The sequence below is a fragment of the Schistocerca nitens genome, chromosome 4 (assembly GCF_023898315.1).
Source record: "Schistocerca nitens isolate TAMUIC-IGC-003100 chromosome 4, iqSchNite1.1, whole genome shotgun sequence".
Classification (NCBI taxonomy): Eukaryota; Metazoa; Arthropoda; class Insecta; order Orthoptera; family Acrididae; genus Schistocerca; species Schistocerca nitens.
In genome coordinates, this window is record NC_064617.1 from 797,142,119 (window position 1) to 797,167,391 (window position 25,273).

Here is a 25,273-nt window from a genome sequence, read left to right on the forward strand (position 1 = left end):
AATAATTATGATACATTAACTATAAATTATTTATAAATCATCCCAAATCGAGACAAGTAAAATAAATACTAAAATTTTGATAAACCCTGATACAAAAGGTACAATAAGAAAAACCTACTTTAAAAAATTTAAAATAATATTTCATAAAACATTTACATTACCAATAAACAATAATTTAAAAAATCAATTCTATAAAATATACTAAGACAGAATCCAACAAAATTATTTATATTAAATAATTAAATAAACAAAAAATACACCTATTATGTTACGACTTACCTCATCTAAATTGAAGCTACTTTAAAATAATCAAAATAGAATAATCAATAATGAGAGCGACGGACGATGTGTACACTCCTCAGAGCCAATATCAGTTAAATTAAATAAATCAAATTACTATCAAATCCACCTTCATTAACAGTATTTCACCATCAAATTCGTTATAAACAAAAATCTGTTGTAACCCACCTCCTCTTAACTATAAGCTGCACCTTGACCTGAAATATTTTATAATCATAAATCTTGAGAACAATAACTCTAAAAAGATTCTCTGATAACGGAGATAGACAAACAAATAAATTAAGTAGAGTAAATCATGTATTATCAATCACGGGGTAGGTTTCTCTGAATGGAATGAGATACCGCCAAATTCTTTGGGTTTAAAGACCTTACCTAATAGTACCCTGGTAAATGTAATTAACATTTAAAATAATAGGGTATCTAATCCTACTACTTTGGACATGCTGTTTGGTCCCTATCCCTCCAACTGAAAATGACAGCTCATCTTACATGTCAGTTTACTTGTCTTTTCTTTTGTCTCGACTCTTGGGGCAGTGTCTAGCCGAGTACTGATCGACCAGTCCCGATGTTTCGCGTATAGTACCTGACATTACCAGAGGCTGGGGTTGGCGTCCGCGGCGGGCGCATGCGCGTTGCCGGAGGGCGCGGAGAAAGCCGGCCAGCCGCCTCGGCTCGGCACCTACTCCACTCTCGGCGGTGCGCTTTCCTCGCGGCTCTGCCCCGGGGGCCGCAGCCGATCCCCCCGTCCCAGGCGCCGCCCGTCTCCAGGGACCTGCCGGCTGCCACACCTGCCGCCCAGCAAGCGCGGCGTGCTGCCTGCGGCTGCGGTTTCTACACTCAGTCTGAATGCCGGGTGATCAAAAAGTTAGTATACTTTTGAAAACTTAATAAACCACGGAATAATATAGATAGAGAGGTAAAAATTGACACATATGCTTGGAATGACATGAGGTTTGATTAGAACCACAAAAAAACAAAGTTCACAAAATGTCCTTCAGATGGCGTTGGACAGCAAGACGTCAGTGACTGCGCATGTCAGTCGTGTATAAAAGGAGCTGTAATGAGAGAGAGAATCAGTTGCGCCAGCAGTCGCAGCACGTCGACGTTATCTGAAAAGGCGCTTTTAGTGGAGCTGTGTTATCAGAATGGGGAATGTGCTAGTTCAGGGTTACGATCCTATCGCCATAGGAAGGGGACTCGAACGGGTAATGGTCCATTGACAAATGCAGCTGTGGCGAGAATGATTTCGAAGTTCGAAGCCACGGGTTGTTTAGACGATAGACCCCGTAGTGGCCGACCGAGCACAAGACGTAATGCTGCTGAGGCAGTTCAGGAAGAAATGGAGACTGTGGCGGGTTCGTCTATGCACGGGGAAGTCAGCGCTCGTGCAGTCGCACGTCGCACCGGCATTCCCTACACTACTGTTTGGTTGGCAGTGAGGCGTACCCTCCGATGAAATCCGTACAAAATCCATCTGCATCATGAACTGTGTTACCTGTGAGGCGGGGGGCATTTGCGGTGTGGGTATTTCAAAAGATTGCAGAAGATGACGATTGGTTGAGTAACGTGTTGTGGACCGACGAAGCTCATTTCACGCTCCGAGGGTCTGTCAACGCCCACAACTGCAGAATTCGGGCTACCGAAAATCCTAGAACTGTCGTGGAACTCCAGTGCATGACGAGAAAGTCACGGTATACGTTGGATCTACCACATCTACCGTTATCGGGCCGTTTTTCTTCGAGGAAATGTGTAATTCTGGTTTTGTAACTGCTACCGTGACGGGTGAGAGGTACGCCGATATGTTACAGAATCGCACCATCTCCAGCCTGGCTGATAAACACCTGCTGGAACGTACGATGTCTATGCAGGATGGCGCTCCGCCACATATTGCAGACTCGTGAAAGATCTCTTGCGCGCGTCGTTTGGTGATGATTGTGTGCTCAGCCGCCACTTTCGTCATGCTTGGCCTCCCAGGTCCCCAGACCTCAGTCCGTGCGATTATTGGCTTTGGGGTTACCTGAAGTCGCAAGTGTACCGTGATCGACCTACATCTCTAGGGATGCTGAAAGACAACATCTGACGCCAATGCCTCGCCATAACTCCGGACATGCTTTACAGTGTTGTTCACAACATTATTCCTCGATTACAGCTATTGTTGAGGAATAATGGTGGACATATTGAGCATTTCCTGTAAAGAACATCTTTGCTTTGTCTTACTTTTTAATGCTAATTATTGCTATTCTGATCAGATGAAGCGCTATCTGTAGGACTTTTTTGAACTTTTGTATTTTATTTGATTCTAATGAAACCCCATGTCATTCCAAGCATGTGTGTCAATTTGTAGCTCTCTATCTACACTATTCAGTGATTTATTCAGTTTTCAAATTTATACTGACTTTCTGATCAACCGGTATTTAGAGTGATTATTTTCCCTTCTTCCCAGATACTGGGGTATTTCTTCAAGTTCCTTCTAGGTGGGCAACAACAAACAAAATATACCTTTTTTACCGAACTATCAGCTTAATAAGTCATGGCTGCAAATTCCTAACGCGAATTCTTTATAGACGAATGAAAAAACTGGTAGAAGCCGACCTTGGGGAAGATCAGTTTGGATTCTGTAGAAATGTTGGAACACGTAAGGCAATACAAACCCTACGACTTACCTTAGAAGGTAGGTTAACGAAAGGCAAACCTACGTTTCTAGCATTTGTAGACTTAGACTCTTAGAAAAACCTATTGACAATGTTGACTGAATACTCTCTTTCAAATTCTGAAGGTGGCAGGGGTAAAATACAGGGAGCGAAAGGCTATTTACAATTTGTACAGAAACCAGATGGCAGATACAAGAGTCGAGGGGCATGAAAGGGAAGCAGTGGTTGGGAAGGGAGTGAGACAGGGTTATAGCCTATCCCCGATGTTATTCAATCTGTATACTGAGCAAGCAGTAAAGGAAACAAAACGAAAATTCGGAGTAGGAGTTAAAATCCATGGAGAAGATATAAAAACTTTGAGGTTCGCCGATGACATTGCGATTCTGTCAGAGACAACAAAGGACCTGGAAGAGCAATTTAACGGAAAGGACAGTGTCTTGAAAGGAGGATACAAGATGAACATCAACAGAAGCAAAACGAGTATAATGGAATGTTAAGCATGGTAATGCTGAGGGAATTGGATTAGGAAATGAGACACTTAAAGTAGTAAACGAGTTTTGCTATTTGGGGAGCCAAATAACTGATAATGGTCGAAGTAGAGAGGATATAAAATGTAGACTGGCAATGGCAAGGAAAGCGTTTCTGAAGAAGAGAAATTTGTTAACATCGAGTGTAGATTTAAGTATCAGGAAGTCGTTTCTGAAAGTATTTGTATGGAGTGCAGTCATATATGGAAGTGAAACATGGACGATAAATAATTTCTACAAGAAGAGAATATGTGGTGCTACAGAAGAGAGCTGAAGATTAAGTGGGTAGATCACAAAACTAATGAGGAGGTGTAGAATAGAACTGGGGAGAAGAGAAATTTGTGACACAGCTTGATTAGAAGAAGGGATCGGTTGGTAGGACATGTTCCGAGGCATCAAGGGACCACCAATTTAGTATTGGATGGCAGCGTGGAGGGTAAAAATCGTAGAGGAAGACCAATAGATGAATACAATAATCATATTGAGAAGGATATAGGTTGCAGTAGGTACTGGGAGATGAAGAAGCTTGGACGGGACAGAGTAGCATGGAGAGCTGCATCAAACCAGTCTCTGGACTGAAGACCACAACAACAACAACAACAAACTTTTGCATATACTTTATGACACTACTTTACATCCACATATGCGGCTCTCGCGGCAATGTACAGTGCATGACGGAGGGCACTACTATGCATAATCCTACATCTGCAGGGTGACTCAAAAGTGTGTCAACAGTTGAAAATTCAATAGTTCACGGAATAATGTAGGTAGAGAGACAGGTACTGACGCACATGCTTGAAATGTTGTGCGCTTTTATTGAAACTGAAAAAGTACGTAAAAAACTAAAAAATGGCATTTCATATGATATAAAAGCAATAAGTAGCATAATAATTGATTTTTAGCAAAGACGTCGTTCGTCATATAAAATGCTCAGCATATCGTCCATCATTACCAACAGTGCCTACACTCTAGGGACAATGTTGAGCACAGTACTGTACAGCATATCGGCTGGTGTGGCGAGAAACTGCCGTCGTATGTTGTCTCTTAGCGTCGGACGACCGCGGTAGACTTGCGACTTCAGGTAATTCTACGACCAGTAATCACACGGATTGATGTCTGGGGACCTGGCTGGCCAAGTATAGAAGTGGCTGCTCAGCTCGCGATCCTCATCCAATGATGTATGCAGGGAGTCTTTCACGTGTGCTGCAATACGGGGGTGGAGCGCCACCCTGCATAAGACTCATACCTTCCAGCAAGTGTTTATCAGCCAGGCTAGGAACGATGCGATTCTATAATACATCGGCGAACCTCGCACCCGTCACGATTCTCATTGGGCTTCACTGCCGTTGTTGGTCGGCTTTTGTACTCGTTTTTCATATAACAGAACTTCAGGTCATTTCAAGGAAGGAAGACTGGGTTTAACGTCCGTCGACATCGAGGTCATTAGAGACGGAGCACAAGTTCGGATTTTGTCGAGCATGTGGACGGAAATCGGCAACATCGTTTTAAAGGAACCTTCCCGGCATCTGCCCAAAGTGGTTGAGGGAAACCATGGAGAACCGGAATCTGGATGGCCGGATGTGGATTTGAACTGTCATCCTCCCGAATGCGAGTCCACTGTGCTAATCATCGTTCCACCTCGTCGGGTTCATGTCATTTCAGGCATGTCTATCAAGTTTTACCTTTCTGCCTACATTACTCGCCAAGAGAAGTGTACTGGTGCTAAACATAGGCCTTAATTTGAAGATTAAACTTCCGAGATTCTACGTTTGGAGCACATCACTCTATGGTACTGTTGGACAGTGGAAAAACCAGAAGAAAATCGAAGCATCTGAGATCTGGTGCTTCAGAAGAATGTTAAAAATAAGATCGACTGTCAACATAGGGAATGAAGACGCTACGTAGCGTCCGTGGCTAACCGACCGCATTCCACGAAGTGGGACCGGGGCTGTTCCGCAGCTAAGTAACGTAGCTTGACTTGGTACCTTGGTATTTAAGCTTTTTATGTTTGACTGTGCCTTATTCTGGCATTTATTAGTTTATTTTAGGGTTCTGAAGAAGGCTAGATTACTCTAGCTGAAACCTGGGGAAAGACCAGTAACATTTCGCAACTGAGGCGGATTTTTGACATATCAAGCGAATTTGATTACCAAGACATCAACATCCTTGGCAAGCTCCTGAAACGACTTAGAATTATTCAGACCTCGCGACACTGTCTGTTGACCTTCTAGAATATGCCATCATCGTCGGAAAAGTCATCGAGAATCAAGGGGGCATTTGTTGTGCAACAATAGTTACGTAGGCCATAGATTTTATGGTGCCTTCAACTGCCACCACAGATCACATTGCATTCCAGGTGAATGTCCGCTATTGCATGATACTGCGCCTGCCAGCCTGTGTCCACGGCGCGATGACTCTCTTAGCCGTTTCTAAGATGATCGTTCCAAGACGCCGGGCGGCAACGATCCTCATTTGTCGCTGTCGCTTATGTCGATGGATTTCTCTATTTGCGGCCCGTATCGTCTCTACAGTGGATCCATATTCGTCTCTGCTCCACTCACATACTTTCCTTGCCATATGACGTAGCCGCATCGTCACTTGACGGTATTCAGTCTCGCAGTGGCCGTGTTTGAGACAATGACACACTTCTGTAGCCAGGACACAGCTTCTTCCCCAGTCCATTCCCCTGCAGTGTCACTACATCTGTGTAAATCAGATTCAAATGGTTCAAATGGTTCTGAGCACTATGGGACTTAACATCGGAGGTCATCAGTCCCCTAGAACTTAGAACTACCTAAACCTAACTAACCTACGGACATCACACACCTCCATGCCCGAGGCAGGATTCGAACCTGCGACCGTAGCGGTCGCGCGGCTCCAGACTGAAGCGCCTAGAACCGCTCGGCCACACCGGCTGGCGAAAATCAGATAAATTTGCGACAGCACCACCGTTCGTGCAGGGAATGCTGCAGTACAGTGCGGGCAGGCGTGTAGCAGGGCGAGGCCCTGGTGCCTGCGGCTGCTGTCATTAGCGTCTGGAGAGGAGATAGGGCCCGGCCGGTCCATCCGGTGCACAACGCCGCCCCTTCCGCTGAGCGCTTTCCAGAGCCACTGCCACCGCCTCGGGCGTCCGCTTACCTCTCTGCTCGCACACCTCTATTACATACGTCACAGCACACGCGTCACCATACCTTAGGCTGCAAATGTCAGACGACGGAAATACGACCCAACGCCGCCCACTGACTCCAATAAGAGTGCTGAAAAGAGTCACAGGTCAGCTTTCACATCTACGTCTTTTACTTCTTTGCCTCTGTACATTTATTACTGCTTCTGGTTTCACACGCTGTACCCATCACATTTTTTTGTTTGGAACCCTTTGTACAATGGTTTTTGAACATAAGGAGATTAATTTGTAAGGAGCAATGGAGCGGTTGGCTGTCTTAAACAAATAATCTGGGACACTCTTAGTATCAAAGTTAATATAAGCTATAGTCATACTCTGCTCGAAATTTTAACAAGAAAACATTAATTCTTGTTTTGTTGATCCACAAAATTTGTAAAATTACGAGGACTTCCAGTAAGTAATGCAACAGTTTTTTTTCCAAAAGCGGATTGGTTTATTCAGGATGACAATACAACATACTCTCACTCTTTTGCCTACAAAAACCTGTTTTTAAACATAATTTACGTTTCCAAAATGAGATTTTCACTCTGCAGCAGAGTGTGCGCTGCTATGAAGCTTCCTGGCCATGTTTCCGCAAGTGCTAGTTCTGCAAGGTTCGCAGGAGAGCTTCTGTAAAGTTTGGAAGGTAGGAGACGAGGTACTGGCGGAGTAAAGCTGTGAGGACGGGGCGTGAGTCGTCCTTGGGTAGAGCACTTGCCCGCGAAAGGCAAAGGTCCCGAGTTCGAGTCTCGGTCCGGCACACAGTTTTAATCTGCCAGGAAGTTTCATAATTTACGTTCAACGCAACGGTCTTACGCCGCCTTACTGAGAGGGTCTATAAGCCCGCAAGGTATGACTTTAGTGGTCGACGTCGGAGCCAATGTCTTGCTCCATCAATAATCTCCCATCATAAAGGTACTCTTTTCCACCGAGGGTATCCTTCATTGGGCCACATGGATGGAAAGCGGAAGGTGCGAGATCCGACCTGTAGGATGGATGAGGAAGAACAGTTCAACGAAGGTTTGTGGGATCCTCTCGGGTGTGTAGACTTCTGTGAGGCCTTGTGTTGTCGTGGAGAGAGAGAAGTTCGCCGGCTGGTGTGGCCGAGCGGTTCTAGGCGCTTCAAGCTGGAACCGTGCGACTGCTACGGTCGCAGTTCCAATCCTGCCTAGGACATGGATATGTGTGATGTCCTAAGGTTAGTTAACTTTAAGTAACTCTAAGTTCTAGGGGACTGATGACCTCAGATGTTAAGTCCCATAGTGCTCAGAGCCACTTAGAGAAAAGTTCGTTGGGGCGACGAACACGCTCATGTCATTTGTTCAGTTTCACGACGATAGCACAGTACATTCAAAGATTATCGTTGCACCATGGGGGAGGAAATCGAACAAAATAACCCTGTTAGAGTCCCAGAAGATCGTCGCCATAACATTACCGGCTGAGGGTGTAACTTTGAACTTTTTTTTTTTGGAGGAGAGATTGTGTGGCACCACTTGGTCGATTGCCGTTTAGTTTCTGTTTCGAAATGATGAATCGTGCTTCATCGCCTGTGACGATGTCAGAAAAAAAAAATTCACGATCAGCCTCGTAACCCACGCAGATGGTTCATTCGTATCTTTTTATGTTCTGTTGGACAGCGAGGAACCCAGTGTGTCAGCACTACCAGCAGAGACGTCCAGTTGTGCAGCGAGGTGTCTGAATGCGATCCGTCGATCACCTCGAATGAGAGTGTCCGCACGTTCCAACACTGCAGCAGCCACAGCAGTGTGCGGCTGTCCGGCACTTGGGAGCCAGAAAAGGTCTGCGCGACCTTGTTGTGAAGGTGACAGACGCCTCGCTCACAGCGCTTGTATTCACTGCCAGTTGTCTACACATATTCTGCAAGCGCCTATGAGTATCTGTGATGCTCTGGTTTTCCGCAAAAAGAAACTTTTTGCTTGGAACGCACTGCCTTTCAGATGCCATTTTGAGGGCTACGTGTCGCACAGCCACATATCTGAACGTCCTGAAACTCTAAGGACTGAAACGGAAATAGACTGCGATTTCCCACAACGAATTCCACGTTTTTTCAACCCAAATCCGCCGAGAAAATGTGTTGGATTACTTATTGAAGGATAACGGTTAAATAAAGCTTTTTCAATGTAGTGTTGTTGTTGTTGTGGTCTTCAGTCCAGAGACTGGTTTGATGCAGCTCTCCATGCTACTCTATCCTGTGCAAGCTTCTTCATCTCCCAGTACCTACTGCAACCTACATCCTACTGAATCTGTTTAGTGTATTCATCTCTTGGTCTCCCTCTACGATTTTTACCCTTATACCTTTTTCAATAAGCAATTTGAATGATTTAACATGAAATATTTTTGTAGTCACTTTAGCCTAGGTTTACATGGTTGAACAGATAAGAAGAGTTCTCAGGCCAAGATTCTAGTAAGAACGGTCACTAAATAATCTTACACATTTAATGTTGTCGAAAATTGATTTTTTTTTTAAATTTCGAATAACCCATTTGGACTGTACGATAAATCAACATTGTTTCTGTTTTATCAAAGCGTAAGTCTCACAGTTGACACCACCACCGACGACGGTAGGAGGAAACTCACTACTTGCCGGAGCGACCAACCATGATGCAGTCTGTGGCCACACCTTCAAGGAAGCTTCAGTGAGTCGACTATGACGGCGATTATTTACTGCAGTTCCGTTCAAAAATGGCTCTGAGTACTATGGGACTCAACTGCTGAGGTCATTAGTCCCCTAGAACTTAGAACTAGTTAAACCTAACTAACCTAAGGACATCACAAACATCCATGCCCGAGGCAGGATTCGAACCTGCGACCGTAGCGGTCTTGCGGTTCCAGACTGCAGCGCCTTTAACCGCACGGCCACTTCGGCCGGCTGCAGTTCCGTCCGCGGAGTTGGGCGGCCAGTCGCTAAACAGCCTCGAATCTGATTTCTACAGAGCTTATCAGGAGTGCTGCAGAGCTGTCAACTAGCTTCAGCGGACTAAGTTCAGCCCATCTATTCCACGCCGAAAGACTCCGCCTATTGTAGAATAATTATCAGTGAACCGGTCACCAAATCTTTGAACAATATATAGGGTGTTACAAGAAGGTACGGCCAAACTTTCAGGAAACATTCCTCACACACAAAGAAAGAAAATATGTTATTTGGACATGTGTCCGGAAACGGTCGGGCATAATCTGCCAGGAAGTTTCAGACTGATTTCAATGAAGAATTGTAAAGTGACATTTCATGTGGTTGTTATAACAAAGTTGAAACCATATGTTCACTCACAGCTCAGCCCGTCCTGACACTCCCACTACCTGTATAATATTTAAATCGTCTGTAATGACCTCCATGTCATCTGAAAATGCCAAACAATGCACAGTCATCGCGTTTGGCGTTTCTCGTTGTTGCATGCCTCTAGTACTTATGGACTTTATCCAGTCTACAACCACTTTCTCTGGTCCATAGCTAAAAAGAAAGAGCGATGAAATATCTCTTGTATTTTATTTCAAAATTTTCTGACTGTTTCTCCATAAATTTTTCTTTTGATATTGTGCTGGTTAAGGATGATTTGATTATTTCTGTAGTTCTTTTATCTAGTCTGACATGGTCCCGCATGCGCTGGCTGGGATAGATACCGGGGAAAACACCCGAGGCTTCCGGAGTGGCCGTGCGGTTCTAGGCGCTACAGTCTGGAACCGTGTGACCGCTACGGTCGCAGGTTCGAATCCTGCCTCGTGCATGGATGTGTGTGATGTCCTTAGGTTAGTTAGGTTTAAGTAGTTCTAAGTTCTAGTGCTCAGAGCCATTTGAACCATTTTTGAAAACGCCCGAAGTGGTGTGAATAGGTGGACGTTGTGTGTGTGTGTATGGGGGGTGGGGGCAGGCACCGTTTCTCTAATAAAAGCCCTTTTCTTACCTTTGTAGAACTTCATTAACTTGATTTTGAAATAGTGAGTGAACATTCGTTATCATGAATAACAAGATTCTCAATATCGTTTGTTAATGAGAATTCTTGAACTATTTTAAGAGATCAAAGAACAGCTCTCAGAATCAATTTACAACACTTAAAACTCAAAAACCCTTTTCAAGCAAAGGAAAAAAATACAAATTGCATAATGCGAGGTTAAATAAAAGATTCTAACGCCAAATGGCAATACTAAAATTTTCGTAGACCTGTGACCTCTAAAGGCAATAAAGAATTGATCAGAAATTTTTAATTAAAACAACTTAAATGCAGCAAAACCTGATTACTGTCAATGTACACTCAAACCCCGTATCCTCCTGATGCGCCCCGTATCACAACATATTGTCCTTCCTTTTAAACAGTTTACGCCATGAACATCTATTCCTGTGATGCATACTACCGCCAACGAATTATGTAAATAATTAAGCATAAATGTTGTAATTAACCAGGTATGTGAAACTTCTCCTTACAGAAACACAAATCAACTCTTAAGCTCAGTAGTTACTTCCGTTAAAAATGTTGTGTCTAGCTTATACAGCATAGACACAATGAGGTAGCTAGGTGCACGCTAAACTAACGCAGACGGGCTTGAAGTTCTGGAACATGAGACTTATTAATGCACTAAAGAAAAGTACGTAGTTTTATAATACTTAACTTTATTCTCTTGTTGGAATACATCTCTCTTGAATATTAGTACGCTATAAGCACTGATACAAATGGCGCCTTGCTAGGTAGTAGCTATGGACTAAGCTGAAGGCTATTCAATCTGTCTCTCGGCAAATGAGAGGAAAGCTTCGTACGTCTAGTCGCAAGCTATGTCGTCCGTACAACTGGGCGAGGTCTAGTCCGTGTCTTGTGACCTGCCATGTGGTGGCGCTAGGTTTGCGATTACACAGTGGCGACACGCGGGTCCGACATGTACTACAGGACCGCGGCCGATTTAAGTTACCACCTAGCAAGTGTGGTGTCTAGCGGTGACACCACATTCCTCCCCCGCAAATCGGCGAACGGTCGTGAGATAAGGCTTCCGCCCGCCGTGGGGAGGACCCCATGTTGACGTATGCGATGAGGTGGGGAGCCTAACAACAGGCGAGGCTGTGCCACCCGCACCCGGCCATTCGGTCCGAGGGGAGCTAGGAAACGCCTGCAAACCTAGTCCAGGGTGCACGTCAACATGAGGTGTATGCGCACGTAAGGAGACAAGAGGGGCCGAAGGGTCGACCTCCATGTGGTCGGAGCACCCGACGGGCGAAGACGACATCTGGTCCGGAGCGGGCAAGAGGTCCATGGCGGAGGACGGCTGGTCACGGGAAGCGAGCGACGGCGCGTGACCCAGGGAGGCGCCAGGCGGCTGCAGCGAAGCGTCCGCTGCGGGCGGCGCCGGCGGCGGCGCGACGCCATGAGGCAAAAGGGAAGGCAGCGTCGGTAACACCTGGGGATGAGACGAGCCAGTAGATGGGTCCCCAAGGCGCTGACCGGACGGCACCGTCGCTGAAAGCAGACGGGGAGCGGCAGAACCCAGGCGACGACAGAGGCGCAGCTGATTGAGATGCCGACGCACCTCACCAGAGGCCCCCAAAACCAAATACATCGCGCGGCCGAGGCAGCGAAGAATGCGCCCTGCGAGTCAACGCTGTGAACCGCGATAGTTGCGATAATAGACAACGTCGCCAGGAGCAAAAGCAGGAGTCTGCCGCTGCACAGGAACCTGATGCGGCGGATGCAGCAAAGACATCAGGGTGCGATGAGGACGACCATGGAGCAATTCAGCCGGCGAGCGACCATCGCGGGGCTGAGAGCGATACGAAGACAAAAAGAGCAACAAAGCGTCCTCCCGAGAATGCGACTCTTTCAATTTCAACATCTGTGACTTGAAAGTCCGGACCAATCGTTCCGCGGCACCGTTGGACTGAGGCGAAAACGGCGCGGATGTCAGATGGTGAATACCATTGGCGTTGCAGAATGACTGAAATTCTGCGGACATGAATTGTGGGCCATTGTCGGAAACAATAGTCTGCGGAAGACCTTCAATGCAAAAGATGGCAGACAAGGCTTGGATTGTGGCAGAAGACGTCGTGGAAGACATCCGGACAACAAAAGGAAAATTACTGAAAGCATCGACCACAACCAACCATCGAGCATTCCAGAATGGACCAGCAAAATCGATGTGCAAGCGTTGCCAAGGGGAAGTGGCTTTCGGCCATGCAAAGAATTTCCGCGGCGGTGCGGATTGTTGTTCGGCACACGCCACGCAAGAGGAGCACATATTCGTAATCGCAGCATCGATGCCGAACCAAGTACAGTGCTGACGAGCAAGTTGTTTCGTACGCACTATACCCCAATGTCCTTGGTGGAGAAGCCGTAAGACAGAGGACTGTAACGAACGTGGGACCACGACTCGGGATTGATCATTAGCGGAACGCAACAACAAAACACCACGTCGTACAAAAAGGCTCTCCTTGTGAGCAAAAAAACGGCGAACCAACGGATCCGCGATCCGTGACTTCGACAAGGGCCATTGCGTAGCAACAAAACGCAAAACAGTAGCAAGGACAGGGTCAGCAGCTGTGGCTGTAGCGACACGACGAAAATCAATCGGAAACGATTCGACCACGTCATCGGTTTCTGAATCAATGAACATGCAAGCAAGTTCGGAAGAATCGAAGGCTTTATCCTCAGCAACAGGCAAACGGGACAACGCATCAGCGTTTCCGTGCTGAGCAGTGTACCGATACAAGATATCGTAGCGGTACTGCGAGAGAAAAAGCGACCAGCGAATGAATTTCTGCGCTGTACGTGGAGGTACAGGCTTGTTCGGATGAAAAAGCGATGTCAAAGGTTTGTGGTCCGTGATGATGGTAAAGTGACGACCATACAAGAAATCATGGAACTTGGTAACACCAAACACGAGAGCTAAAGCTTCTTTCTCTATCTGTGAATAATTTCTTTGCGCAGATGAGAGCAATTTGGACGAAAAGGCAATAGGGCGATCATGCGAGCCATCCTTGTGCGCAAGCACAGCACCGATCCCGAAATCCGATGCATCTACCATCAACAAAAGGGGTTTCTGGGGATCGAATGGCGTAAGGCAAGTATTTGAAAGTAACGCCGATTTCAACTGGCGAAAGGCGCGTTCGCATTCCGTCGTCCAGACGAACGGAACACCTTTACGGCGTAAGCGATGAAGCGGAGCTGAAATGGAAGAAGCATTGCGCAAAAATTTATTATAATAATTGATTTTACCCAACACACTCTGTAGCTGTTTCAAATCTTGCGGAGCAGGTAAGTCCTGTATGGCACGGAGGTGCTCTGGACTCGGATGTATACCTTGGGCATTTATGACATGCCCCAGGTAAGGTAAGTCCCTAGCAAAAAAGACACATTTGTCCTTCCTCAAGCGTAGACCATACTGACGCAATACCTGAAATAATGTTCGGAGATTTTGCAAATGTTCGGCTTCTGTCTTTCCTGAGATCACAATATCGTCCAGATAGTTCGCAGCAGTAGGGACCGACGCACAAACAGTTTGTAAATATTGCTGAAACAAAGCAGGGGCGGATGCACACCCGAATGGCAGTCTTTTGAAGCGATACAAGCCAAGATGCGTGTTTACCACTAATACGCGCTGGGATTCTTCGTCCACAGGTAGTTGCAAGTACGCATCTGCGAGGTCCAATTTTGAAAAATATTTTCCCGGGCACAGTTTGTCAAAAAGATCTTCCGGGCGGGGCAAAGGAAAAGTAGCAGTCACAAGTTGTGGATTCACAGTTGCCTTGAAGTCCACACAAAGTCTCAGTTTACCGGAAGGTTTTGGCAAAATTACTAAGGGTGAGGCCCAGAGAGAAGCCTGCACACGTTCAATTACACCTTGAGATTCTAAATCGTGCAATGTTCTTGCGACCTCATCACGCAATGCGTGGGGAACATTGCGTGCTCTGAAAAATTTCGGTTGCGCGTTTTCTTTCAGTTCCAAATGCGCTTCATAGTTCTTAGTGCAACCAAGGCCCGGTGCAAAAATGTCTGCAAATTCTTCACAAACACTAGAAACACTGGCGGAAGGCACAGTCTGATTCACTGATAGGACCTGATTTACTATAGACAAATTAAACAATTGAAACAAATCTAAACCAAACAAGTTCACTGCAGTAGAAGAACGAAGAACGTAAAATGATACAAGTTTCGTTTGTCCCTTGTATGTGGCAAGAAGGCTGCACTGTCCTAACACAGGGATCTGTTGTCCCGAGTAACTAGTTAACTTAACATTTGCGGCACGCAACGGCGGTGCGCCCAGCTGTTTGTACGTGTCGTGATTGAGCAATGAAACTGCAGCTCCGGTATCGAGCTGGAAGGGGATCACTTTGCCTTCAAAGTCTAAGTCCACAAAAAGTTTATTGTCCTGCTGACGACAAGAGCGACTGTCACGTGCAATTTGAACTGATACAGGTACAGAAGCACTTGCGACTTTACGGGATTTCCGGCGACGTCGACGCACACTTGTGGTGGGACGAACACAGTCACTGTTAGCTAAAGTGTCACTGGACGGGTGGGAATGAACCACATGAATGTCCATGGGTGAAGGTCCACGAGCCGGATTGTCCTGGGTTCGATTCCGGCGCGAAGCAAAGGGCCTGGAATTGGTGTGATTGTCTGATCGAAGCTTTTTCTGGCAAACACTTTGAACATGTCCTTTCTTTTGACAGTAAAAGCAAATAGCTTGGCGTGACGGGCAATTTTCACGCGAATGTCTAGTTGCACACCTCGGGCATGATTTCACTGCAGTTGCTTGCTTACGCGGCGCACGTGTTTGCGAGCTAGGCTGCCGCTGCTGTGCGGACGGGCGCGAGGGCCGTGTAGCGTCCCGGGCAGCGCGGCCGGCGGGCCGGTTAATGTGACAAACGGCTGGCGAAGTTTCAAATGATTCCTGAGCAAAGTCAAGTGTGTCTTGCCTATCCAATATGTCTATCACTTGTTGAAGGGAGGGATTAACTAGTTTCAAAATCTGTTCCCTTATGCGAACATCAGAAACGTTCTGTGCTATTGCATCACGCACCATAGTGTCTGAATAAGGAAGTCCACAGTCACATTCAAATGCACACTCCCCAGTAAGTCCTTGCAAAGTTGCTACCCACTCCCTATTAGTCTGACCGGCCGTACGTTTTGTACGAAAGAACGTATACCGTTTTGCAACTACATTTACTGTTTCTTTGAAATAGGCATCTAAAGCAGACAAAAGTTCGTCGTAGGACAGAGTTGCTACGTCGCGTCGGGGAAACAATTTCACTATCACACGGTAGGTAGACACACCGACACAAGAAAGCAAAAACGGCTGCCGCTCATTACCTTCAATTCTGTAGGCTGCTAGATGGAAGGCAAATTGTCGGGACCACTCAGTCCACGACTCTTGAGCTGCGTCGAAACTACGAAACGGAGGTGCAACAGCGCTTTGTGGCAGCGGTAGCGAAGAAGCGGCGGCTGTCGCATCGGTTTGTAGCGCACGTTGACCCTGGACGAGCTGTCCAAGGGCTTCCAATAACGCCTGCGTCTGCTGATTCTGCAAGCGAAAAAATTCGGACAGTACATCTGGAGAATGTGGCGAAGCCATGACACAAACGAATGAATACAAACTCTTTTACTCGTCGCCAAATAATGTTGTGTCTAGCTTATACAGCATAGACACAATGAGGTAGCTAGGTGCACGCTAAACTAACGCAGACGGGCTTGAAGTTCTGGAACATGAGACTTATTAATGCACTAAAGAAAAGTACGTAGTTTTATAATACTTAACTTTATTCTCTTGTTGGAATACATCTCTCTTGAATATTAGTACGCTATAAGCACTGATACAAATGGCGCCTTGCTAGGTAGTAGCTATGGACTAAGCTGAAGGCTATTCAATCTGTCTCTCGGCAAATGAGAGGAAAGCTTCGTACGTCTAGTCGCAAGCTATGTCGTCCGTACAACTGGGCGAGGTCTAGTCCGTGTCTTGTGACCTGCCATGTGGTGGCGCTAGGTTTGCGATTACACAGTGGCGACACGCGGGTCCGACATGTACTACAGGACCGCGGCCGATTTAAGTTACCACCTAGCAAGTGTGGTGTCTAGCGGTGACACCACAAAAAATATACAATACGTATCTTTTGATTTCGACGTGGTCATGTGCTGTTGTGCACCGTGCTCTCCTTCAGAATCACTTGCGTTACGGGAAAGAATTTCCACGATGGATAAAACGTTAACAGGGCGCAACCAACTTACACAACTTGCATACTAGGATTACACGTCGATGTGTATGTGGCTCGCCAATCTTAAAAGGACGAGGGAGTATATGCGGTACTACTGAACACTTCGACTATACCGCACCGCACCAAACCGCACCGAGCGAGGTGGCGCAGTGGTTAGACACTGGACTCGCATTCGGGAGGACGACGGTTCAATCCCGCGTCCGGCCATCCTGATTTAGGTTTTCCGTGATTTCCCTAAATCACTCCAGGCAAATGCCGGGATGGTTCCTCTGAAAGGGCACGGCCGAATTCCCCATCCTTCCCTAATCCGATGAGACCGATGACCTCGCTGTCTGGTCTCCTTCCCCGAAATCAACCAACCAACCACCAAACCGCAGTACGGTGGGGTAGACAAGAGACAAATCAACAACTGTTGCAAGGCAACCTCGGCAAGGCAGTAACAAAATATTTAGGACTTTATGCTCTTGAGAGGGCCACACCAAACCACAGAATGACGTCCCAAGCTAAATTATGAAAATACTATCGGCGATTTCACCACAACAAGTAGAACTGTAATTAAAACGATTCATAAGCGTCCGACTGTAAAGTCCCACAGGCAATCTTTCCCTTACTACAAACACTTAACAGTACCGCCAAAGTTCACTCGTGGTCACTACTAGAGTGTCAATTACTCGCTATAACTGTAGATAACAGAGTTTAATACGCTGGGGGCCGACGTAGGTTTCTTAATAAGAGAAGCAATGATTCGGTCCGTCCCTTGGATCCACCTTCGATCCGAAACAGCCATTTACCTTAAAGCAGGTAAATAGATGACAATGCCGATATAAACGCTGTCCTCCCAAGCAGCGCTCTAACTGGAGACTGCAGTACCGAAACAAAGCTTACACGACTCACATGTCTGATATAAGCGCCACCTTTATAGAATTCTCACGTTCGCCTCATACACCAAACTTGCCGTAATTCTTCGTCGGAATCCAAGAGCAGAAACAAGAAATCACTTTTCAGCCATTGAATGACCACACGATGGTCGCCATTGGGACAACACGGGACCTCCACAGTAGGATCTTCGAGCCCACGGCTTTCCGTGCCCAACCGACTGCTTCTGCGGGCCCCACCGACCAAGCGGCCTTGCCCTCCGACACCGATGACGCTGCCAACAAGCTCCTTCTTCCTCATTCTGTCCACCTCTCGGCGAGCGGGAAGTCAACTCGCCCAAAGATATGCCGCGACCACAGACTCCAATCCGGTCTCGATACTGCGATACTGACATCGCTCACTAAAACAGAAACTCGCCGCGCGATAGACTAACTGTTTCGGATCTGGCTAGTATAAACCCGCAATATCCTCCCGGACTCTAAGTGCTGTACCACTAAATTCACCGGACTGGCTACCCGTAGAACCTCATAACGCCCCAAAACTTGCCGGTATAATCCGCAACACCCTTCTAAGGTAGGCTCGTGTTGCGGACGAACACTCTGTCCTCGGGTTTGCACGCTGATGAGCACGCTGAATATTAAGCCGCGCCCGCTTCCAACTCTAGCTGAATAACACCAGCATCAGTGCGCTCTGGGAGCAGATCGTTAATCGACCACAAATTGGACAGCGCCGAGTTCACCAAGGAAGCCGGACATGCCTTTACCGACTCGTGCTGCGCTGTGTTAAACGCCAAGTTTAGCGAGCCAAGTGAATTATCCCACTTCGTGCGAGAGCTGCTGTGAAACGCGATTAGGGTGGCTTTTAAATTCCTGTTTACACGTTCCGCAAACGAAGGCTGGGGATAGTAAGGCGTTGTGGTGATATGCCAAATGGCCTGTTCGAAACAAAACCTCCTGAACTGCTTGGAAAGAAAGGCCGGAGCATTATCAATAACTAGGGTCTTCGGTGGTCCAAATATCGAAATAATTCCCGATAAGTGACGGATGGTAGTCGTAGTTTTGACGCTACTGGTTGGAATAAGCCATGAAAATCGCGAAAACGCGTTCAAATTTTCAAATGTGTGTGAAATATTATGGGACTTAACTGCTAAGGTCATCAGTCCCTAAGCTTACACACTACTTAACCTAAATTATCCTAAGGACAAACATACACACCCATGCCCGAGGCAGGACTCGAACCTCCGCCGGGACCAGCAGCACAGTCCATGACGGCAGCGCATCAGACCACTCGGCTAATCCCACGCGGCCGAAAACGGGTCTACTACCACCAGAACATACCGTTTACCCTGGCGAGTCAGTGGGCCAATTGATCAATGAACCACTTGTCCATAGGTTAACTTTCTCTAGTGGATTGGAGGAGCCCCCTGGGAGGACCCGAGTCTGGTTTCGCTTGCTTTCAAATTTCGCACTCACCAACCATACGCCGGACATCTTTATATAAACCGTTCCAAAAGAGCTGCCTCCCAATATTTGCGATGGTCTTATTCGCACCTAAGTGGCCACCGACCAGAGTATGGTGGAGTAGCGAAACACCGGCTCCACCAATTCACTAGGCAAATATACGCGTAAAACGTCGGCACCCGGGCCCCTACAGCAGACCAACCCCTTACATAGGGCATATCCGGTTACCTGCTCGCCCGCCGTAAACCTATCTTTAATTTTCCTAATACATGGATCACCTTCCTGTCTCCGACCTAAGGCGCTATTTTATCGGAGGTCCCAGAATTGTTTCCTCAAACAATTCTGGGACCTCCGATAAAATAGCGCCTACTCCAGCCTGCCAATCTGTCCTGGCCTCCTCAGGCTCGCCCTCACTCTCGAACATACGACTTGAGGTTCCCTTTATATGCTTTACGTTACAAAGGAAGGCAGATATCCTCCTAATAGTCCACCAGGCTACCCGACCAGTCTTATGCGGGCGGGCCAGCACCCAGCTAAGGGTCTGATTATCCCTTTCGAGCAAAAACTCGCGGTGTTCCAAATTAAACTGAAATTTTTCCAGTGCGAAAAGCACTGCCAGGGCCTCCCACTCGTACACCCAGTATTTGGCCTCTGCAGGGGATAACCTCCTGGAGACTTAAGCTGCCGGTCTGGGATGTTCCTCTTGCACTTGTAGCAACACCGTCGCTACCGCACAATAAGAGACATCAGTGTGCAAAATAAACGGCAGATAGAAATTTGGGATGGCCAACACGGGAGGGTTACTCAAGGCCCGCTTGATAGCCTCCAACGAAGCCTGAAGGCTCTCATCCCAAATAAATTTTGCTCCCTTCTTACTTAGTTGGTTCAAAGGAGCAGACAACTGAGCAATCTTCAGCGCGAACTTACGAAAGTAGTTTGCCATCCCCACTAATCGTGCCACTCCCTTCTTATTAACTGGTGGAGGAAATTTGGCCAATCCTTAGTTCGCTCTTGGTCAGTGCGAACATCGTCCCCAGAGACCAGGTGCCCTAAGAAGGAAATCTGACTACGAGCCAAGGGACCTTGGACAGCTTAACAGTAACACCGGTCCCCCTCAATTAATCCAATACCATTTGCAGATGTTATAAGTGTTCGTGGAAGGTACGACTGTAAACCACAACGTCATCCAGGTAGCTATAGACGCACTTATATTTGAGATCTCCACGCAATTGTCCAACAACTGGGACAAAAACGCTGCTCCGGTCGACAATCCAAATGGCACTCGATTGAATTCGAAAAGATTGCAATCAGTGCAGAACGCGGTTATGTGCTTGAAATCTCCAGCAAGTGTGATTTGGTAATACACCTGATCGAGGTCCAAAACGGTAAAGTACCTAGCCTCAGAAAACCACGTAAAATAATTATAGATCTTTGACAGGGTAACCGACTCCAAAATTACCTTTTCGTTGACCAGGCGGTAATCGACTACAGGCCGAAATTCTCCCTTACTAAGCTTAGGGACCAAGAACATGGGAGATGCGTACGGCGATGTCGTAGGTCTTATAACTCCTTCTATTAGCATGCCCTCTATTAACCCACGCAAACTCTTCATTTTCGGCAGTGGCCAACGATAAGGAGGTTTTCGCCTAATCCTACATTTGGCTTGTCATTCCTAAATAGTCAGTCATAACTTCTGGAAAACGCTCTAAAACCTGCTGACTATCAAGATGATTCGTATCATAGTTATCTGTGCTACCGCTCATGGAACAAACCGGGCCGGCCGAAGTGGCCGCGCGGTTCTGGCGCTGCAGTCTGGAACCGCGAGACCGCTACGGTCGCAGGTTCGAATCCTGCCTCGGGCATGGATGTGTGTGATGTCCCTAGGTTAGTTAGGTTTAACTAGTTCTAAGTTCTAGGGGACTAATGACCTCAGCAGTTGAGTCCCATAGTGCTCAGAGCCATTTGAACCATTTTTTGAACAAACCGGAACTGACACTAGACATGACAGTCCGAAATTCAAAAAAAATACGACACGTTCTTGGCCATCCAACACTAACCCGGCCTTAGCCATAAAATCTCAGCACGGAAGTAAATCCACGGCCAATTTCATGACCACCAAGAATCGAAAAGGCCAAGTAAAATTTCCTATGCCCACACTAGCCACACACTCCTCCACTATCTCCAAACTTTGTCCGTTGACTGAGCGACAAACCCAGGACATAATGTGCGGAATTCCAAAAACCACTGATAATCCACTACTGATATGGCACTACCCGAATCCAGGACAGCACAGGTGGGTTTGTGATACAGATGGGCGCACACGAAAGGCAATTGGGTGCCCGTTAACTCCCACTATTCGGCAAAAACGCTTGGGAGTCTTAACCCGCGTATCTGTACTCTCCTTCCGACACCGTCAACTGTTATTTTCCTTCTTCCGAGCATTCGGGCAGTCGCGTGCGAGGTGACCTTCCTGGCGACAACGAAAACATACTTTTGGTTTGGAAATTATCGGCAGCGCCACCTCGTCCTGGAGTAAACAACAATTCGGTTGTCGATCCCTAATTTGAGAGCTCACCCGCTGACTGTGAGCATACGAAAGCTTCTTAATTTCTAATGCTAATACACTAAGTTCGCCCAAGGTAGTACGTTTCTTGGCAAACGTCAGCAGCGATCTGTCTTCAGGTCTAACTTCCCCTAAAATTTTTTTGACTGTCTGTGTTTCGACACCTTTAGCTCCAGAGCTGGGACGGCTGTTCGCACACTTTCGATTAATTTAGTCAAGGGTTCATTATCCCCCTGTACCCGCCAATAATGCTTATGTTGTAAGTCATTCAATAAACGAGGGGACACCTTACGTGCGATTACCTCCTTACGTAGTTCCCTCAACCCCTTTCCTTCCTGCAAAATTTGAGCAATAATTTGTCTGAGTGTCCCATCGCTCAGTGGGTATAGTAATAGCCTGACCATGGGGCAACTTCAAGGCATCACCGTGGAGTTCGAAGTTGACAGAAAGCCACAACCGTTCAGTTTCCGGAGTCGATTCCATTGATAATCTATTTATTCTCTTCAGCAAGATTCTCAAGGGATGAGGCAGTTTAGAAAAACTCGAACCCACGCATACTGACAATCTACTTTCCCCGTTTATTACCGGCTCCTGTACACGCTGCATAACTGAACTTGTTGCCCTCTCTCATTTGTAGCCTGCTCAACATCGAATTGATTCAACATCGCCCTCAACGCGAAAACCTGATCCCGCAATTTCTGGGCCTCTGCGCTTGCTCTTAAATAAGCTGAATCTCACTCAAATCTTTAACGCGCCACTCTCATTTCGCGAGTTGCGCTTGAAGACGCGCAAGCTGTTTAGCAGTCGGTGCAACATTCTCAAAAAACTCACCCTGCTGCTTCAACGAGGACAACGATGCGAGAGCAAAATTCAAGGCTCTCTTACCTCAACACTGACTTGTGGAGAAATTATTATCTGGTTTTCCAGGGACGACTTTACCTGCGTCAGTAATTCAGGCACGCCTCCTTCGCCCGTCCCCGCAAACGGTGCTTCATAATCTAACTGTTCATGCTTCAGTAGCGCTATACCTGGGCAACGCCGCGCTTCCAGATCGGCTTATTACCTGAAAACAATATAATATTAGCAAAATCCTAATAAAAAATACGTAAAATTTTAATATTAGCCAAATCCTAATGGAACGAGTACTCAACAATTTATCATTGCCATCCAAGTCCTGATGAAGCAATTACTTAACAGCTTTACTAGAATTTAGAGAAAGGATGCCCTATCATGCCCCCTACCCAGGTTACGAAAGATCGCAACCACGCTCTGCTACCATTTGACATGACCCCTCAGGCGTTGGCTGGGACAGATACAGGGGAAACCATGAGACCACTCCTGAAGGCCAGTGCTTTGAATACGTGGCGAATAAACCATGTCTGTTCAGTTGTCTGTAGACTGTGTGTCTGAAGACAACTTTTCCAGTGGCTGCGGTAAGGTCCCGAGCAAGGCTACCTGCAGTACTCCGTGGCCATCTATGGGCTCTGATGATGGGATATCGGTCTTCTTGTGGTGTTGTACACTGTGGACGTCCCGTACTGTAGCGCCTGAACACGTTTCCTGTCTGTTGGAATCGTTGCCATAATCTTGAGATCACACTTTGTGGCACACGGAGGGCCTGTGCTACCCCTCATAACGTCATCAATATGTGTTGTTTGAGCCATTTGCAACACACAGTTACGATTAGGACGTCTGAAAACGTCTGCACACTTACTCGCTGCACCGTACTCTGACATGCACCAACACACCTCTGCGTATGTGGACTGCTGCCAGCGCCACCGTGCAACGACTGCAGGTCAAATGCACCGCATGGTCATACCCCGAGGTAATTTAAACCCGCAAACCGCCCACCATAGCGTTGTTTCACCATGTATCAGCGTTTCCTTAACTTATGAGCATGAGTGTAGTTTGTTAATGAAAGTTCCTGAAGTATTTTAACAGATTAAAGTGTTGGAAGGCCTGCTTGATGTCAAACGATTAAACACTCATCATAACTTTCAAACTGAATACCCTATCGATGCAGCCAGTAAGGCTGTCAAACACTTGTCACCGTCATATTGATTATGTGGTAGAGAAAAGGGAATGGGAGAGGTATTCACTTGCATAATTGTTTGAATAGCACTTTTCCCATATCACATCTCACCAACTGTTGGTCAACTCTGTGGCACCTTGCTACGCAGTGCCATGCTTGCTGGGTCACATGCCACGCCAAAGACATCCTCTCAGGTTGACAGACCATCTGTAGCTCAATGCCAGTATCACACAGAGCGCACAGTATGACATCAAACAGCCCCCAAATTCACGACTACATTGAGGCTGGTTTCATACGCAGTAGGTATGGGAGTGAAATGGCCAACATGAGGCCTGTTGTCTACCAAGGCAGTGCATCCACATCACTGTCCACTTGCTTTCTGATGTATTCCTAAGACTACAAGATTTTACAGTTAAATACAGTCTAATTTTAGAACAGGACTGCCTCCTGTTGCGTTAGGGGAATGCGATGGAACAGTTCACAGTCTGTGCACATTGCTGCTGTTGCCACCCAATGGCCAGCGTGCACCAAGATCGTCAATTGCCGTAAGTCTCAGTGCCACCACACAGTGCACCATTTGGGACTTTGACGCTTTCACCTACAAAACTAGAGCAGCAGGCGCCATCTCATACAATGAGAAATGAACATGAACGTCTTTGCCAGAAATAACCATGCACCCTGCCACAAACAACATGCACAAAATGGCTGATCAGGGTACTGGTGCATCCTTTTTCAAAATGACAACAGGAAACATATGTACAACAAATCATTGAATTTTCGTGTCAGTTTTATGGGAAATCAAAGAATAACATTTCGAAATCAATGAAATTTCCACCTAAAGAAGCGTTAACTCCCGTTTCCAGGTGGCATCATGGAACTGTATTTAACACCGGCCAGAAGTTCCAAACACATGCTGGCAGCGTAATCGAAGAGCGGTTTAAGATTTGTCCACCTTTCTCATTTCTGCTACAGTTCCAAAACCTCAACAAAAATTAGGAAACCGAGAGTTCCATACACAATTTTGGCGAATACTAGTACTAGTGATATAATGGCTTGTTAATGTTTCCAAGAAATCTAAGTCTACCACCCAGTTTTCCTGCAGATGCTCTCCCCTAAGAGGCTTAGATGTCCTACACTCGTCGTCTAGAATGCAGCGCCGTTAACATTCCAAAGCAGGAAATCCGTTTCCAGCACGTGACATATTAAACAGCGGAGATCCATACATTATGGTCACAAGCAGACAGGCACCATGATGAATCGCATCTCATAGAAGAACCTCAAACATACGAGAAATCGCAACTCATACAGAGGCATATAAATATTCTGCCATCGATAAAGCTTTATTACCTGATGGTTTGATAACTGTTAATGACAGAACGATGTTAGACGCCTACTGTACTAGGAGGAGACATGAGATCTAATACAATTGGACAGCACATTGTACATCTGCACCTATTTCCACATACCCCAAGAACCACCATACGGTGCGTGATG

At 46.6% G+C, this 25,273-nt stretch overlaps 1 protein-coding gene across 1 annotated transcript in view; it reads left to right on the plus strand.

Annotated features, from left to right (window-relative positions):
- The first annotated feature begins 925 nt into the window (after positions 1-925).
- The window catches only part of LOC126252576 (uncharacterized), a 93,820-nt gene continuing 69,472 nt past the window's right edge, over positions 926-25,273 (plus strand). Inside the window, exon 1 of the mRNA XM_049953477.1 lies at positions 926-1,164. Coding sequence (XP_049809434.1) covers positions 926-1,164 — 239 coding nt within the window. The remainder of the gene's footprint in view (positions 1,165-25,273) is intronic.